Source organism: Phycodurus eques, chromosome 4, assembly GCF_024500275.1.
Source record: "Phycodurus eques isolate BA_2022a chromosome 4, UOR_Pequ_1.1, whole genome shotgun sequence".
In the NCBI taxonomy this organism is placed as follows: domain Eukaryota; kingdom Metazoa; phylum Chordata; class Actinopteri; order Syngnathiformes; family Syngnathidae; genus Phycodurus; species Phycodurus eques.
The window spans coordinates 4,289,900-4,307,036 of NC_084528.1; the positions used below are offsets into that span (position 1 = coordinate 4,289,900).

The following is a 17,137-nucleotide window of genomic DNA, read 5'->3' on the forward strand; positions in this document are numbered from 1 at the left end:
CCATTATATGTCACACTTAACTTTTGTGCCATGGAATGGCTTTATTATTTATGGATCATATCACTAAATTTCAAACATACCGCCTCCTATTACAAGAAACAGACTTTATTGAATCAGAAGAAAAATGCCTCATTGACTCTAATTTCACTCAGGCTATCTTGGTGTTTTATAACAGCAGACAAAGAGGAGTCTCAATACTAGTTCATAAAAAAAAGTAGTCTTTTTTACAATAAATAGTACAGTAACGGATCCAGAAGGTCGATACATATATACATACAATCATACAGGCTACAATATTTAACAACCTTTACACAACTGGCACTGTATACGATCCTAATAAAGATGAATCAGCCTTTTTTCACATGCTATTTTCACACTTGCTTAATTTGTCAGCCAATTCTACAATTACCACGGGAGGAGATTTTAACCATACGTTACATTTACTTTACAGATCGCTCAAATCTCAAAAATAGCAATCAACGACAATGGGCCAATATATTAGAGCAGTATATGGATGACTTTGGACTTGTTGACATATGGAGGCTAAAAAACAAAAACAAATAGAGAATAAAAAATTTTCTCATGAGTTCACCGCTCTTTCTCAAGGTTTTTTTTTTCTATCAAATAATTCGGCAGCTCAAAGAATTACCTCCAAAATACATCCAATCATCATCAGTGACCTCACACCAATTTCTCTCTACCTAAAAATCTAATCAAATCTCGGACCCCCACCAACATGGCGCAGTAACACGTTCTGGAAAAATAGGACGATTATTTTGAAATTCAATGACTCCCCAACCATATCCCCATCTCTGCTGCGGGAAACCAGGACATCTGTAATGCGAGGTCGAATCATATCATACTCTTTGTACAAGAAAAAAACAAGAACTAAAATTAGAAAATGAAATTGAGGAAAAAATAAAACATCTCACAGAAGAAGATGCAATTAATCTGATAGATTAGAAACCTACTTCAAAAGGCAAAACATCATTAAGACGTCATCTTATCAAAAAGAACAGACTTTCTACAACAACAGTTAAGATATATTAACTTTGAATACAATAATAAATCAGGCAAATTTCTTGCGAGCCAACTTCAGGTCAATAAAGAAAAATCATTAATTACAGCCATTCAAGAGTCAAACGACAGCTCTATAGTCACCGTCGTAGTTCCTCTCGACAAGGGACAGACGGCGGGGGAAAAGGCACAGGGGTGAAGTTTCTGGATCGTGGGGTCCCGCTGCGAGAGGACAGCCCCTGCCCCCATGTCCGAGGCGTCAACCTCGACCACGAACTGGAGGCAGGGGTCTGGGTGGCGAAGAACGGGCGCACTGGTGAACAGGGTCTTGAGTTGATTAAATGCTTGGGATGATTCGACGGTAGAAATTGGCGCATCCAAGGAAAACGTTGCAGTTCTTTGCGGGTGGTGGGAGTCGGCCAGTTAACAACGGCTTGGATCTTGAAAGGGTCGCGTTGTAGTTGTCCTTTAGAGATAACGTAGCCCAGGAAGTGTACAGAGGAGAGGTGGCATTCACATTATTCAGGTTTAACATACAGGCGGTTTTCAAGGAGGCGTTGGAGGATTTGGCGTACATGACCATGATGTTCTTCAAGGGAGCAGGAGAAAATGAGAAGTTCATACATATAGGCAAAAACAAACCGGTTCAGCATTTCACAGAGCACGTCGTTAATGAAAGTCCGGGAGACAGCGGGGGCATTATTCAATCCAAACGGCATGACCTGGTATTCGAAGTGTCCAAGAGGGGTATTGAAAGCGGTTTTCCATTCATCCCCCTCTTGGATACGGATGAGGTGGTAGGCGTTCCGTAGATCCAACTTGGTGAATATCCGGGCGTCGCAGAGGGGTTCAAACAAGGGGTCGATGAGGGGAAGCAGAGATTTATTTTTTACGCTGATGTCATTGAGACCACGGTAATTGATACATGGGCAAAGAGTGGTGTCTTTCTTTTCAACAAAAAAGAAGCGGGCCCCTACTGGAGAAGAGGAAGGTCGTATGAGTCCGGAAGCCAGAGAGTCATGGATATAGTCCTACATTGCCTTTTTCTCAGGTCGGGAAAGGTTGTAGAGACGGCTGGAAGGAAGAGGGGCTCCCAGCATCAGATTAATAGCACAGTCATACCAGCGGTGGGGTAGTGAGTGGGTGGGGGGTGGGGGGATGGGGCTAGAGAAAAGGCCAGGTCTTTGCTGAACACCGGAGAGAGATCATGGTATTCTTTATGACTCGGGAGAGGTCAACGGGCGTGGAAGAGGGTGGCGATTTATCATAGGGCGGTATAGCTGAGAGCAGGCAGTGTGAGTGGCAGTGAGGGCTCCATCCAGTGTGTCCAGTCGATGGTGGGGTTGTGTTTCTTGAGCCAAGGAATTCCAAGGGCTAATGGGGTATCAGGGGAAGGGATACCAAAAAGTGAGATGTTCTCACGATGATTACCCGAAATGAGCAAGGTGAATGGCACTGTGTGGGGGGTAACGGGGGAGATGATTCAGCCATCCAGGGCTGTGACTTTCATCGGGGACGGAAGTGGTTGGAGAGGGATTTGGAGCTGGTGAATTATTGCTTCATGAATGAAGTTGTCATTGGCACCGGAATGTATAGGGACAATAATGGGGGTGTTCTAGCAGAAACTATAATGCAGGCGGGAACTGGTCATGCGAGAGGGAGAGCATAAGGGAATGGAGGTTTGGCTCACCACAACGCTCTTGGGTCGCGGTGAGCCTGGTCTTTTGATCGGAGGGGGCATAAGGAAATAAAGTGACCGGATTGACCGCAGTAGATACACAGCCGCTGGATGACTCGACGCTGACGCTCCTGTGGGTTTAGACGCGTTTTACCAATTTGATTGGTCTCTGTGGTAGCTACGGGGAGTGACGGAAGTGCGGGAGACGGTGCGGTAAGCAGGTTAGAAGCAGTGGTGCTTTGAGTGGGAGGATTCTTACATACGCAGACCCTCCTCTCTTGTGCTCTCTCTCGTAGTTGGTTATCAAGCCGAATGGAAAGGGCGATGAGATCCTCAAGAGAGGAGGGCTCGTCCCGGACGAGTTGGTCCGAGAGGCCATTTGAAAAAGAGAAGACCCAAGAGCAGGCGGAGGCAGATGTAAAATGGCGGCTGGCTTGGTGGCAGGAATGACGTGGGTCAGGAACACAGGGGAGCACTGGGAACGAGGAGACACAAGCGTTAACAAGGGAAGCGAGGATCAGTATAGCTTACTTGACATAAGGTGGGCTGTGGTGCCGCTAGGAGAGGCTGCACTACTTAGGTGAGGATTTCCGGGAACAGACAGGCTTATATACACCGGTAGTGATGAGGCTAATTGAAGACAGGTGCTGAAAACAGATGGGGGAGAGAGAGGACACAAAGCAACAGTTCCAATAATGGAACTGTAGGGCAGTATATGACAGTGTCTGGGTAACCAAAGTCAAAAAGCATTAAATTTGTGTGCATTCTCATAAAGCATGAAAATAGGATTTGGTGGAGCTGTAGATCTGGACATCATCAGCATAGCATTGGAAATGGAGGTCATGACAATGATGTTTCTTCTGGTGAGTATGTAAAGGATGAAGAGAAGAGGACCAAGCACCAAGCCCTGGGGGATGCCTTGGGACAGAGGGGAAGGAGATGAGGTGCAGTTGTTAATATGACAAATTGTTGACGGTCGGAGATATATGATTTGAACCAGGAGAGGGTGGCACCAGTGATGTTTAGAGAGGTTTTGAGACAGCACAGGAGGATAGTGTGGTTTATGGTGTCAAATGGTGCAGTGAGGTCGGGGAGGATGAGGATGTTAAGGTGTCCAGAGTCTGAGGTGAGGAGGAGGTCATTGGAGAGTGTGAGGAGGGCTGTTTCTGTGCTGTGTTGAGGTCGGAAGCCATCCTGCCCGCACCAAAGTCAGGCGAGTGTACCACTACACCAAATGACACATTAGATAGGAGTGTTGTATGGGGCAGTAGTGCTACACCCTGTGAGGGAAGGACAGGACAAGAGTCGTGAACCCGGCTGTACAACTGAAGTGTGGTGTAAATTATAAAGGTCTGTAGGACGAGAGTGTAGAGTGAGGGGATACCCAAGCAATTCGCATATTCATGAGTTATTTATCAGAATAAGTGAGTGGCCCCACACCCAGCAAAAAAGTCCCACGGGTGTGTGCGTGCGGACGCAAGTGAATTGACACCGTTTCGCATTCACAATAACTGACAGAAGCGTCCTGTAATTGCTGTACCTGCACCGCGGGGGTCGAGGAGCCCCTCCCACTCAATTGAGAGGCGGGGTTGGGCCCAGGGGTCGACCCGAGAGCAGCCCGGTGGAGGGAACATGTCCCACACCGAGGGACCCAGAGCCCCGGAAACAATCCAACCGGAGGAGGCCGCAGGGACCCAATGCCACCCCCCAAGCCAACCCCCACCCCCCTCACCGCCACACGCGCCCCACCACCGTAAGTTTCCAAACACCATTTTGTCCAAGTTAGTATTATACCCGAATCGCTATCATATACCATTGTACTCTCACATGAACAACAGCTAGCACCCCAAAATTATGTTCCATCCCTAATTTAATATGCTGAAAATTTTATAATTTATTATGGTGTCATTGATTAAAGTGATACAAACACGGCGGCGGGTACCACATGTCGCTGCAAGCCTCGTCAAGACGAGCAATTATACCGTTGCTTTGTACTCTGACATGAACACAACAGCTATAGCGCCACAAAATTATGTTCAATCGCTCATTTAATATGCTGAAAAATCGCTAATTTATTAGGGTGTCATTGATCCAAATGGTAAACACAGCACCGGGCGCGAGTGTTATGTCATCTTTTAAGTAGGCGGCACGGTGGGTGACTGGTTAGAGCGTCTGCCTCACAGTTCTGAGAACCGCGGTTCAATCCCCAGCCCCTCCTGTGTTGAATTTCCATGTTCTCCCCGTGCTTGCGTGGGTTTTCTCCGGGCACTCCGGTTTCCTCCCACATCCTAAAAACATGCATGGTAGGTTGATTGAAGACTCTAAATTACCCGTAGGTGTGAATGTGAGTGTGAATGGTTGTTTGTTTATGTATGCCCTGCGATTGGCTGGCAACTAGTTCAGGTTGTACCCCGCCTCCTGCCCGATGATGGCTGTGATAGGCTCCAGCACTCCCGTGACCCGAGTGAGGAGAAGCGGCTCAGAAAAATGGATGAAATGGTCATTAAGTATGATGAAGAAATATTTTTGTTATAAACAGAAAAAAAAAATCAAAAAAGTTACAAGGAGCCTGGATTTTTTTTATGGATTGTGTTTGGTCTATGTTCTGTGTGTCTCATTCATTTGCAATATAAATGTCTTGCCAAGAATATTTCCACATTTATCAGGAAATAGTCTGTTATTACTGTGATACATTCAATTAAATTTATCTTTGAGCGTGTGTATGAAATGTTACATCTCATACACCTATGTAGTCTGTTTAAATGTAAAAAGAAAGAGAGTAATTTACTGTATATTTTTGTCTGCGGTATACGTAAGTATTATACTAAAACCGTAATTCCCTTCAACAATGATTTTGGTTTCTTCTATTTATGTCAGGACAGCTTTAACTATTACTGGTTACGTACAGACGACAATGAGTTTATGAAGCTCGGTGTAGTTAGAAACAATGCTGAAGGAAAAATCAGTTTCTGAAAATTAAAAGCTTGAAATCCACAAAATAGAGCCTTTTTTTTTTTTTTTACCAATAAGGATGCTAAAGTGGATGATAACACTGGGGTACAAAATTTGTGTTTTATAAGTTGTCTATGTTTTTGTTCAGGTGTGTGTTTGTGCATATTTATTGAGATTGAGATTGAGAACCCCCAATATAAAGCAAAAATACCTGTACATGTAAACAAAAATGTAAAAAAAAACAACGTGTGGCCATAGTTTAAAAAAATGTACCTGATTGAGCAAAACCAATGTAATATCGCATACAAATTGTCCTTTGTAAATCTTCGTACAATTAATTTGTTGCTGACCAGTTTAATGTTTGTTTGGAGTGATTATTTTCATAAAATGTGTCTTTAATAGTCTGCCTATGTAAATACGTGACAAAGAAATAGAAAACTCCCCAGTATAATTCTGTACTGTTGACGATGTTGACGGAATGCTGTACCGATAGTGTTCGTCTTTTTGTGTGTCGCTTTCATTGGCAGCGCTAATGTTATATTCATAAATACAAAACGTAAATATGTCTTTATTCATGCCTTTCATGTTCTACTTCATATTTTTTTGTTCTGCTCGCTTTTTAATTCAACTGGTCAGTGCCCCCCAGGGCTGTGTCAGCTTCCCTTTGCGCTTCACATTGTAAACAAATGACTGCATAGGTGTCCACCTTGAGAATTATATCCTCAAATTCTCGGACGACACAGCTATTGTTGGCTTTCAGCATAGAGGCAGTAGCCCAGTTGCTTATCACTCTGAAATAAAGGACTTAGTTCAGTGGTGTGACTTCAACTACCTTGGGTTAAATGTGAAGAAAACAGAGGCGATTGTCCACCTCAAAGCAGGAGAGGATTTGAGGCCAGTGGTTATTCACAATGAACCCATTACTCAGATCTGCACTTAAAAATATCTCCAGTACACATTGATAATACACTTAGCTGGGGGGCCCACGTGGAGAGTCTCAGCTCTAGATTGCAACAGAGTATATTTGAAAGTATAAGTAGATATGGAATTTCAGTCTGGTATGGTAATCTATTTGTACATCGGAAGGCACAGATTGGCCGTGTAGTGTTACGTGCAATCAAAATCATGGGTGTTGAAGATAACCCACCCCACCAATTTTGTCTATCAGCAGTCTGTTATCACAAAGGCAAAGAAAAGAGTGTCTGATCCAACACATTTTCTCCATTCTGAGTTCCAGCTGCTACCCTCTGGGAGGAGAGTTTAGAGTTCCTCTCAGCCCGCCTGGACCACTACAAATACTCCTTTATCACAACATTTATCAAGACTCTCAATGCAACAATGTAGTCTAATATAATGTAGTGTGTATGTGTCTTCAACAGGTATTGCAGGTTAATAGCACTCCAAATGTTAATATGATTTACTATGGAATATTTTAGCATTGAAGGTTGCGCAATGTGTCACCTCAACCAGCAGTGCAAATTGGTTGCCGGACAACTGTTTTTTAAATGGGTAACTATATTTTGCTGTGGACTGTCAAACGCTGTTTGTGGTGTGCACTGCAGGACTAGCAGAATCCACAACAAATTTCCCCACGGGGGCATGCAAGTGTATGAAACTAAATGAATGTATTACACAACCTTAGGTTATCGCACATTTAACAACGTTAGTCAGTCAGATGACGTCTGAGTAGCTTATGAAATATTAACAGCGGAAACTGTTATGCCTTCTAAACTTTCCACTGGAATGGAAGGTCAATTAGCCAAATGATTTTTCTGCTGAGTCATGTTGCTCACTTTTTTCTCGACCTCTAGATGGCCAAAAATGCTTTCGTATCAGCGTTGCTGTTTTACCCTCTTCGAAAGAACTCCAGAGAGCATAATTACGACTATTTAAAATATGTCTGCGATAAAACCAAATGTTTTATCAATTACAAGTAAGACAGATCAACAAAACCATACCACAAAGGCTGATTTAAATGCTGATTAAAGCTACATAAAATAAAATAAAGATAGATACAAATAAGATAAATAAAGACAGATAATAGTCTAGTCCACCTAAACCAGGCGAATTAGTCAAAAATAAATCTTGCAGTCTTCAGCATCTTAGCTATTGATAGTGCCGGAGATTTAACACTGGAAAGAGTTGAATTGATTTCTGATGAAAAGTATGTCAAGTGCATGGTTGACATGGCTGGACCGCGCTGGCTTTTATTTTAGAGTAAAATAATAATAATAATAATAATTTAGGAGGTCGTAAGAGTATTTTTATGAATGCTTCGGCTCTTTAAAACAGGTCGAAGACTGCAGTAAGTCTCGTCCTGTATTTTTCATACTCTATGGTCATACATTAAGTTATACTGCCATCCAGAGACCATACTTGGTATGACGTTGGGACGACACAAGTCTCAACAATTGGCGAGGTGCTTTCCTGCTTTTGCATACAATTAAATTTAAAACTCCTTTGTAGTAATTTCATTAATGGGATTGAATTGTTTAGCGTGATTTTGAGTCTTATTCTTGGCATGTGTTTGAAAAGATACGAACGTGGCAATGGCACAACGTTAGCACAAATCGTTGCGAGACCGTGAGGCCTAAAAGAAAACTGCATTACCCATAACACACCGCGGGTTGGCTAGTGCGCCGCGCACTCTCGTCGGATGCACAGAGAAATGTGGTCCTTGACCGCCACAGTGCCTCGGCAGGCTGACATGGCGTTCAGGCTTCAAGATTAGCGATATTCACAACCCTCAACACGTAATTTAAATCGTAAGTGAGCTGTGCTCTTTGTTGAATTGCATTTTGGCCAGGAAATGGGGGAGGTGGACATAATAGCGTCTCATTCGCATGTTCGGCGGCTAGCTAAGAGCTAACCAAGAGACAAAACCCAAAGTTGGCAACACTTTGAGATTTGGCTTTGAGATTAAACCTCCACGCGAGAGTGTCCGTACCAAGAACAAAGGAGCTCTAAACACTTCACCTTTAAGCCGCGTTTTATTCACTTTGCTAAGTTAAAGTAGCCTTTCAATTGCCCTCCAAACAAGAGCTGACCAATGTCAACTCCTTGTGGTATGTAAAGTTAGCAGCAATGTGATTTCCGGTTGGAAGACTAAAAATGCGACGACACACAGCATCTGTTTATATCTTTACATTTGTAACTGGATGGCTTCCCAAGTGGTCCACACTTACACGACTTGGATTAGCTGACGGAAAAGGGAGTGCGACGGATCCATATGCCGTTCCATAAAACTGAGCTAAACCGTTCCTGTCAACATTTATGATGATCACGTGTCTTGTGGAAAGTTCGCCCAAGGAGTTGTTTTGTTATTGTTTGTGCCAGCATGACCTTGTGCAACCTTAGCACACCTTAATCCGTTTTTTTTTTTTTAAATTGATACTTAAATTGTGTGAGACTGAACAAGTCAGAGGTTGCCTTATAAAGCGTATCATATAAGTATCATGCAATGCAGTTGTGAGTAATACACGTATTGTGAATGGAGTTGAATTTTTTTTATTACATTTTTTTTGTTTACAATTTAAAACAGTTGCTGTGTGTCTTAAAAACTGCGTTTTTCATTAAAACGCAGCTTTGCTTACCTTTTGAATTTATCACCGTGTTTCAGACAGTGTAGTCTGACCGTTGCATGAAAGCGGGCGCTGTATTACATAAAGTAGGAAATTAAGAACCCCTCGCGCATGCACGTGTTTACAGAAATAGGCGGCGAACACATGATTTACTTGGTAGTTTAATTCTGCGCTTGATGGGTGGGCTGTCACTCCAGAGACCCAGCAATTTGTACAGAAGACCCAAATTAAAATGATTCCAGACTATATCCCATTTAAATTAATGCCATACACGTTTGCCTATACTAATTATACATTTTGTGAAAGCAGGCTTTTTGTCACAGGGTAATGTTGTACCAAAATTATGACTTTGATACTATACATGCTTAAGGTACCTCGATACCAATTAGGGCTGCAGAATATTTGAATATTTTAGCATTTGAGTATCTTGCTAAAAATGTTATCCAATATTTGAGTATTCGGATAAATGATATTTTTGGTTGGTTAAAGAGCCATTTTTAGTGAAGCAATTTAACAAAAATAAAAAATTGATAAAACAAATAGAAATAAATGTAAGTTTACGGTTACTATTTCTTGAAAGAATACAAAACAAGATATTAATTTAAAAAGCCACAAGCAGCCTTTATGTTGCGCAACTTCACTTGAGCAGCTACCATTTTAGCATGTGACATTAATAATAATACAGTAGGGTAATGACTGCATTTATGAGCTTAGACCATCTCACTAAACAAAACTGAATACACCTTAAGAGGAAACACAAATTTTACCTTTAATTAATTTGGGTTCATGACCCATTTACCTCCTGCGACGATGTAGCGAGGGATTCTACCCATCCATCCATTTTCTAAGCCGCTTCTCCTCATTAGGGTCGCGGGCGTGCTGGAGCCTATCCCAGCTGTCATCGGGCAGGAGGCGGGGTACACCCTGAACAGGTTGCCAGCCAATCACAGGGCACATAGGAACAAACAACCATTCGCACTCACCGTCATGCCTACGGGCAATTTAGAGTCTCCAATTCATGCATGTTTTTGGGATGTGGGAGGAAACCGGAGTGCCCGGAGAAAACCCATGCAGGCACGGGGAGAACATGCAAACGCCACAGAGGCGGGGCTGGGGATTGAACCCGGGTCCTCAGAACTGTGAGGCTGACGCTCTAACCAGTCGGCCAACGTGCCGCCGCGAGGGATTCTAGTTAAAGTAAACCGTTTTAATCGAAAAAGAATTGTTTTGGCGCAAAGCGGTTGCCAAAACAATTCTTGCTAAAATGTGCCAGCCAAAATACATAAGCTGTTTTAGCGGGTGTTGTGACAAAATCTGTGACCATGATTTAACCGTGGGGCTAGAATAGTTTTCAAATAATCAAATTAGATTTTTCATTTGTTGGACATTGACATGTCTTCATTTCAGAATAGTACAAGGAGTACGAGATTCGATTGTGATTCGCAAGTCAGTCGTTACTGTTAAAGTGTTAACCCCCCCCCTTTCATTCGCAGTGTGTTGGTGAACGTGACAACCATAGAAGAGGAGAAAGATGTTGTTAATGCACCACATCGTCACACGTGGCACACTGCGAAGGGTGGCAGTGGGTTGCCGATTCCTGCGAGGTGTTGCTCTCCATGAGCCATCACAGTCATTTTGCAGGTGTGCCCTACGCCTGCCCCGTCCACACCCTGCGAGCTGGCACTGGTTCTCAACGTCCTCGTCCAGCGTAGCGGCCCATCAGCCCAAACACCAGCCACCAGAGGGAGAATTGTCCATTTCTTCACCTCAGACACCGTCAGTTCAGCAAGACAAAGATGTGGAAGAGATGGACCCTTTGCAGGACAAGTCCATCGGGCTTGTTCAGAGATTCAAGAAGACCTTCAAACAGTACGGGAAGGTGATGATACCTGTGCATCTCCTCACATCCTCATTATGGTTTGGAACCTTCTACTATGCTGCTATGAAGTAAGTGACTTCATGGCACTTGTATGGAACAGTTCACTGTAGATAAACATGCAAAATATACCAAGCATGTGACATAACATTTAACACACAACACGACAGCATGTCCAAGCTTGATTCTGCTCCATGATCACCCCCCAAAATTGGACACCAAGGCCAGTTAGTTGTAGTTAGCTCATCTATTGGTATCTTGGATACATTCAAATTAAAGAGGCACTAAGCAGGCCCAAAAAATGTCATGTAGAGCCGACATACCACAGAGGAGAGTAATGTTAACAAGCCTACCAATTTTGAATGAATAAAAAAAAAAAAAAAAAAAAATCACTCAGTATACAAACTCAGGTTTCAAAACTTGAATAATCAGGGTCACCTCTCAGCTCTCAGATGCTGTGGGCGTGTCGAATGGATGCCCCAAAAGGAATCAAACATAGTGAGGGGGTGATGGCTTATACAATGTAAAATTACGTTAGAAGGCTCAACTTCAAAAATGAAATAGTTACTGTGGACTATTATCATAAAAATAAGCACACACGTCAACTTACCCTCGTTGTCGTTAAGACAGGCGAACACGGCACCAGACAGCGGGACGGTAGGAGGAAGCCTTAGTAGTTAGACAGTTGGCACCGCCCAATTTACTACTATCAAGTTACCCACGAAGCCATGTTGTCTCTGGTGAAAGTTTACAAAACGATCCGTGGTAAAATCTGCACTGCAGTGTCAGGTGGTGTTGTTGATGTTCAGCTTGCATCTGCGCGTGTCTTCAAAAGGGATACATGCAAAACAGTCACCTTTCGGCAAAATCCGCTGTTTTGAACTCAAAATAGGCCATTGACGTGAATCGTATCGATCCAATTAGTTTTTCCTGGGGGGGGCGGTGGGGGGCCTATCACTGTCGTCATAGGCTGTTTCATACTCCTTGAAAGCTGGCAGCTAGAGCTGTTCCACACATCCACCATCCGCACACAGATGTAATTTCTGCTGAATATTACACCGCGGCGGACTAATATGCAAGCGCATCGGCCTGAGGTTCCGCCTGTGCGCTCGGGACCTCCTTTGCACAAGTCCACAGGAGTTGAGGAGCCCGGAAACAAACACTTCTGTCGCTTCTGGTGTTAAGTATCGGTACTTTTACTCCGTTACAATGATCTAAATTTATCAACTATTTCGTGCGCAAGACTTCAACTTCCGCATTGAGCGCTGTTTTCTGCAATCCAATTTAAGTGGTAGTGACGTTTAAGTCTAGTTCACCAATCAAAGAAAGTCACATGACCTCACACAATGTCTTCTATTGGGCTTCCCGGGCATAGGTATTAACACTAGATAAGCCAGCCCGGCGTGGCCAACATGTTGGGAGGGCCATCGTTAGCATGAAGGCAACGTCGCGCTCCTCGTGTTTACATTTAGACGAACAAAAACAACAGCTTTAATGTATTGCGGTATTTGTCTGGCACTGTCTGCCCAAATGTGGATATTTCAACCCATTATATTATAAGTTATATTATAAATTGAGAAAACACCTTGCAGTAAATTGCAGATGTTTTAGTTTTGGCTGTGCACACACGCACGCACACACACAGCAACATCAACATTTACACATTCACATTTAGCTTTTTGGAATTGATGTTCATCCTGTGGTTAAAAAAAAATATCTGAAGTTACTATTTACCCAGTACTTTTAATTATTTCACTGTGTACTTTTTACTCAAGTCATTTTTTGGAGGGCTACTTTTTGCTCGAGTCACATTATTGTCAAGTAACCTTGAGTACAATATTTGGCTAACCGTCAGCACTCAGAGTTGTGTGTGTGTGTGTGTGTGTGTGTGTGTGTGTGTGTGTGTGTGTGTGTTCACCACATAACACACACAAACAGTGGGTATGGAAAGTATTCCCCTTACATTTTTCACTCTTTGTTATATTGCAGCCATTTGCTAAAATCATTCAAGTTCAATTTATTTCTTGTTAATGGACACACAGCACCACATATTGACAGAAAAACAACGTCATTTTTGAAATGTTTGCAGATTTATTAAAAAAGAAAAACTGAAATATCACACAGACATAAGTATTCAGACCCTTTGCTTTGACACTCATATATTGTGTATCGGGTGCTGTCCATTTCTTCAAAGTATCCTTGAGATGGTTCTACATCTTCATTGGAGTCCAGCTGTGTTTTGATTATATGATTGGACTTGATTAGGAAAGCCACACCTGTCTATATAAGACCTTACAGCTCACAGTGCATGTCAGAGCAAATAAGAATCTTGAGGTCAAAAGAACTGCCTGAAGCGCTCAGAGACAGAATTGTGGCAAGGCATGGTTACAAAACATTCTGCTGCACTTGAGGTTCCTAAGAGCACAGTGGCCTCCATAATCCCTCTATATATATATATATATATATATATATATATATATATATATGTATATATATATATATATATATGTATATATATGTATATGTATGTATATATGTTTATATATATGTATGTATATATATGCCTGGGTGGGTTTTCTCCGGGCACACCCCAATAACGTGCGGTAGGTTGATTGAAGTCTCTAAATCGCCCTTAGGGTTGAATATGTGCGCGAATGGTCGTTTGTTTATATGTGCTGGCGACCAGTTCAGGGTGTACCCTGCCTCTCGCCCCAAAGATAGCTGGGTAGGCTCCAGCAGGCCCGCGACCCGAGTGAGGATGAAGCGGTACAGAAAATGGATGGGTGGACGGAGTTGTACATATTATGTAGGTCACATTAAAGGTGGAAAAAGTTTTGAAATGCTTTATCTTGGTCTCATTTTTTTTTACAACCTAAAACCATAGCAATTGAACAGGGGTGTGTAGACGTTTTATATGTTTTATGTTTTGGGCTGATAATTGACAAAAGGTATGATGTTGCCAACATGAGTGTAATTGATGCACATGTGGGTATGATAATTATGAAAACAACAGTGTAGAAACATTTAGAATTGGTATCCACAAGGTGTATGTGCAAGTTTAAGTAATAAATCAAATTTCCTTTGTATTTTCCCCCAGAGGTGTAAATGTGGTACAATTCCTGGAGATGATCGGTGTGCCAGAATCACTTGTTGGACTATTGAGAGAATCATCTAGTGGTTACGCTCTGACTGCTTATGCCATGTACAAGGTAATTTAGTCTACTCATTCATTGGCTGATCATTTTAATGTCTTATGAATGACTATTTTATGACTGTAATAGTCTTTCGCATTTCATCTTAACATGATCGGAATGAGCAAAACCGTTGGCCAAGCCTTGCGTCAGGCACCACAACATGATAGTAACATCAGTGTGTCTGTATACAAAGATGGTTTGTCGCAACATAAAAGGAGCTGATTCACTCAGTGGAGCAGGGTTTGGCCATAAAGTCAGACTTCCTCAAGAACACTATTTTCATAATGTGAGAGGACATTGTTATGACTACAACTTGTTTGACAAGAACTGTGTCTGCTGTGTCACAGTCAGGCCAAAATCTGAAGGGATGCGCAGGCACTTCAGAGACCCGTGTGTACATTATATACAAGTAATCAAAAAGTAGGATATCCATATGATGTCCCTGTTAAATTTCCCGATTTTTAAAAAAATGTATTTATTATTTATTTTAAAATTTAAATTCTTTTTGGCCTGTGTCTTTTGGAGTCTGGCATGAGTTGCCCCTCCCACTCTAATGTAAGAACTTGAGCGCCCTCGTTCACATCAGCGGGTTCCCGGCGTAATTGTGACGTGCAGTTAACTAACTCGCTACGCCTACATCCTGAAAATAAATCTTCCCTTCTTCCTAATTGTGTAACTAGATAGCAAACCAGGGTGCCGTGGTACACTAGTGTGCTGGGCAAGATCATCAGGAGTGCTGGAGGAAATTCATTCCCCTGACATCTGGGAGTGGAGCCTGAGCCTTGCAACTTGGGTGGCTTCTACCTGCGGGAGCAGAGGCCACAAATTGAAATGAAAAGAAGCGAGCATCCCTAAAGACAATCGGATTTTATCTCATAGACTGCGCAGTAAACACACCACACTGCGTTTTTGGCGCATAGTTGCATTACCAAATAACAGCTAGTAACATCACTGTGTCTACAACTCATGAATCATGTGCCGCTTAGCAGAAGCTAACTCTAACCTGTGCATCAAACATAACTCGCTGCAGCTCAATGACCAGCCTGGCTGAGTTTGTCAGTGGTGGAAGAAACACATGGGTTCAAATTGATGTGGGAGTGGTTATTATGTCGATTAGCTCAATTGTTGCAAAACAGTGGGATGGAAGTGCTCACTCGCAGACACTATCAAAGTTAGGCAGATAAAATTATTTACTTGGTTGCTTAATTTAGTAATAATAATAATAATAATACATTTATTTTATAGACCACGTTTAACAGGTCCTCAAATAGGCTTTAAAAATAAAATAAAATGCTAGGATGAAAACAGAATTAGAATAAAGAACACAACAGTGTATATAGTATTTGTATATGAGTGTACAATCAAAAAGGGAAGTTTCTCTCATTTGTTCCCTTGCTTTCGAAACCAATGGGATGCAGCATGAGTGTGCTGTCCGGTGTTTATCTGCTGACCAGTCTGTGTCTTTGTGTCCTCATCCAGATCGCCACTCCTGCCCGATATGCAGTGACCCTGGGCGGCACTTCCCTGTCTGTGCAGTACCTCCGAAAGCACGGCTATTTATCCACGCCGCCACCCGTCAAAGAGTACTTCCAGGACAAGATGGAGGAGACAAAGGAGAAATTGTCTGAAAAAATGGAGGAAACTAAGGGGAGGTTTTCAGAGAAAATGGAAGAAACAAAAGAACGCTTCTCAGAGAAAATGGAAGAGACGAAGGACAAGCTGTCTGAGAAGCTCCAGGAAACCAAAGACAGAGTATCAGAAGGGAAAGCATTTTTTAGGAAGAAAAATGATTAGAAAACGTTGCAGGTGGCGCCTCAACAAATTATCCAATTAAGGTCTGAAGTAATCAGTGATTTGGGGCCACCTGTGAGACTAGGGGGAGATGAGCGAGATGCAGTTGTCCTAAAAATGTCACCTCTCACAGCGTGCTCTTTCTATGACGTCGACATAATAGTCAAATCAGTGTGTTCCGCACGGTCCAGTACAATATAAGTGTAGACCAGACAGCAGCCCTGCAACCCGTGGCATGGCTTCCTTCTGACGCTCCCCACCTCCGTCTGCGTTTACAGCGGCTCAAGCGATCGGAGCTTGAACTCTTTGCAATAATGTGGAAGACGTTAATAAAGACATGACATGAAAATCCTGGTTGTTGTCAAGCGCAAGCTTGAAGCTAATGGTTAGCGCAGCATGGACAAGACCCTCAAAGCCTTTCTGAAGGCTCGATATCACCTTGTGTCTTTTGTAATGCAGTGAGGAAAATAGTTTTTCTAGTATGGAATAATGTCTTAGCCAAAGCTAATTTATGACAATGAATTGTTCACAATGTAAATATTCAGCTGCACAGCTACAACGGAGGAAAAAAAGCTTAATTTGAGCTCCAAAAATTAATAAAGTTATGTGACCCACCAGAATTGTGTGAATTGTATGTTTTCTTTTAAGTCATAACTGCAGCTAATTTAGATTTCAAAAAGTTAAAGAGTAGGCTTTACTGGTACATTACTTGTTGGGCGTGTGACTTCAAGTAGACATTGATTTCTTCACAATTGAGAGTTTGAAATCTCCTTACAAGAGTGTCTTGGTCCAGGGGCCTCATGTACAAAGACTTGCGTGGGTTTCCTCCTAAAACATGGCGTACGCTCAAATCCAGAAAACGTCGTACGGACAAAAATATTCAGACGTATGAAACTCTGCGTACTCATGCACATTTCCTTCGTACATTCCGATCAACGTGGAAATGAGCGCACGTGTCGGAGGAGCCGACTCCTCCCTGCCCACGCCCACATTTGAATATGCAAATCATATTTTGAATGAACCCTGCACCCGAGATGCTGATCTCCGT

At 42.5% G+C, this 17,137-nt stretch overlaps 1 protein-coding gene across 1 annotated transcript; it reads left to right on the forward strand.

Moving 5' to 3' along the window:
* The first annotated feature begins 8,283 nt into the window (after positions 1–8,283).
* Positions 8,284–16,709, forward strand: fam210ab (family with sequence similarity 210 member Ab). Its single transcript, XM_061673700.1, has 4 exons — positions 8,284–8,412; positions 10,722–11,175; positions 14,202–14,313; positions 15,778–16,709. The coding sequence occupies exons 2-4, from the start codon at positions 10,760–10,762 to the stop codon at positions 16,090–16,092; spliced, it is 843 nt and encodes a 280-aa protein (XP_061529684.1). The 5' UTR covers positions 8,284–8,412; positions 10,722–10,759; the 3' UTR covers positions 16,093–16,709.
* The last annotated feature ends 428 nt before the right edge of the window (positions 16,710–17,137 follow it).

What these genes read in the sequence shown, in the direction of transcription:
- fam210ab (XM_061673700.1), top strand. Translation starts at nt 10,760, where the DNA reads ATGTTGTTAATGCACCACATCGTCACACGTGGCACACTGCGAAGGGTG. An exon ending in TTCTACTATGCTGCTATGAA is followed by an intron (nt 11,176 to 14,201) that starts GTAAGTGACTTC and finishes ATTTTCCCCCAG; the next exon opens with AGGTGTAAATGTGGTACAAT. An exon ending in CTGCTTATGCCATGTACAAG is followed by an intron (nt 14,314 to 15,777) that starts GTAATTTAGTCT and finishes GTCCTCATCCAG; the next exon opens with ATCGCCACTCCTGCCCGATA.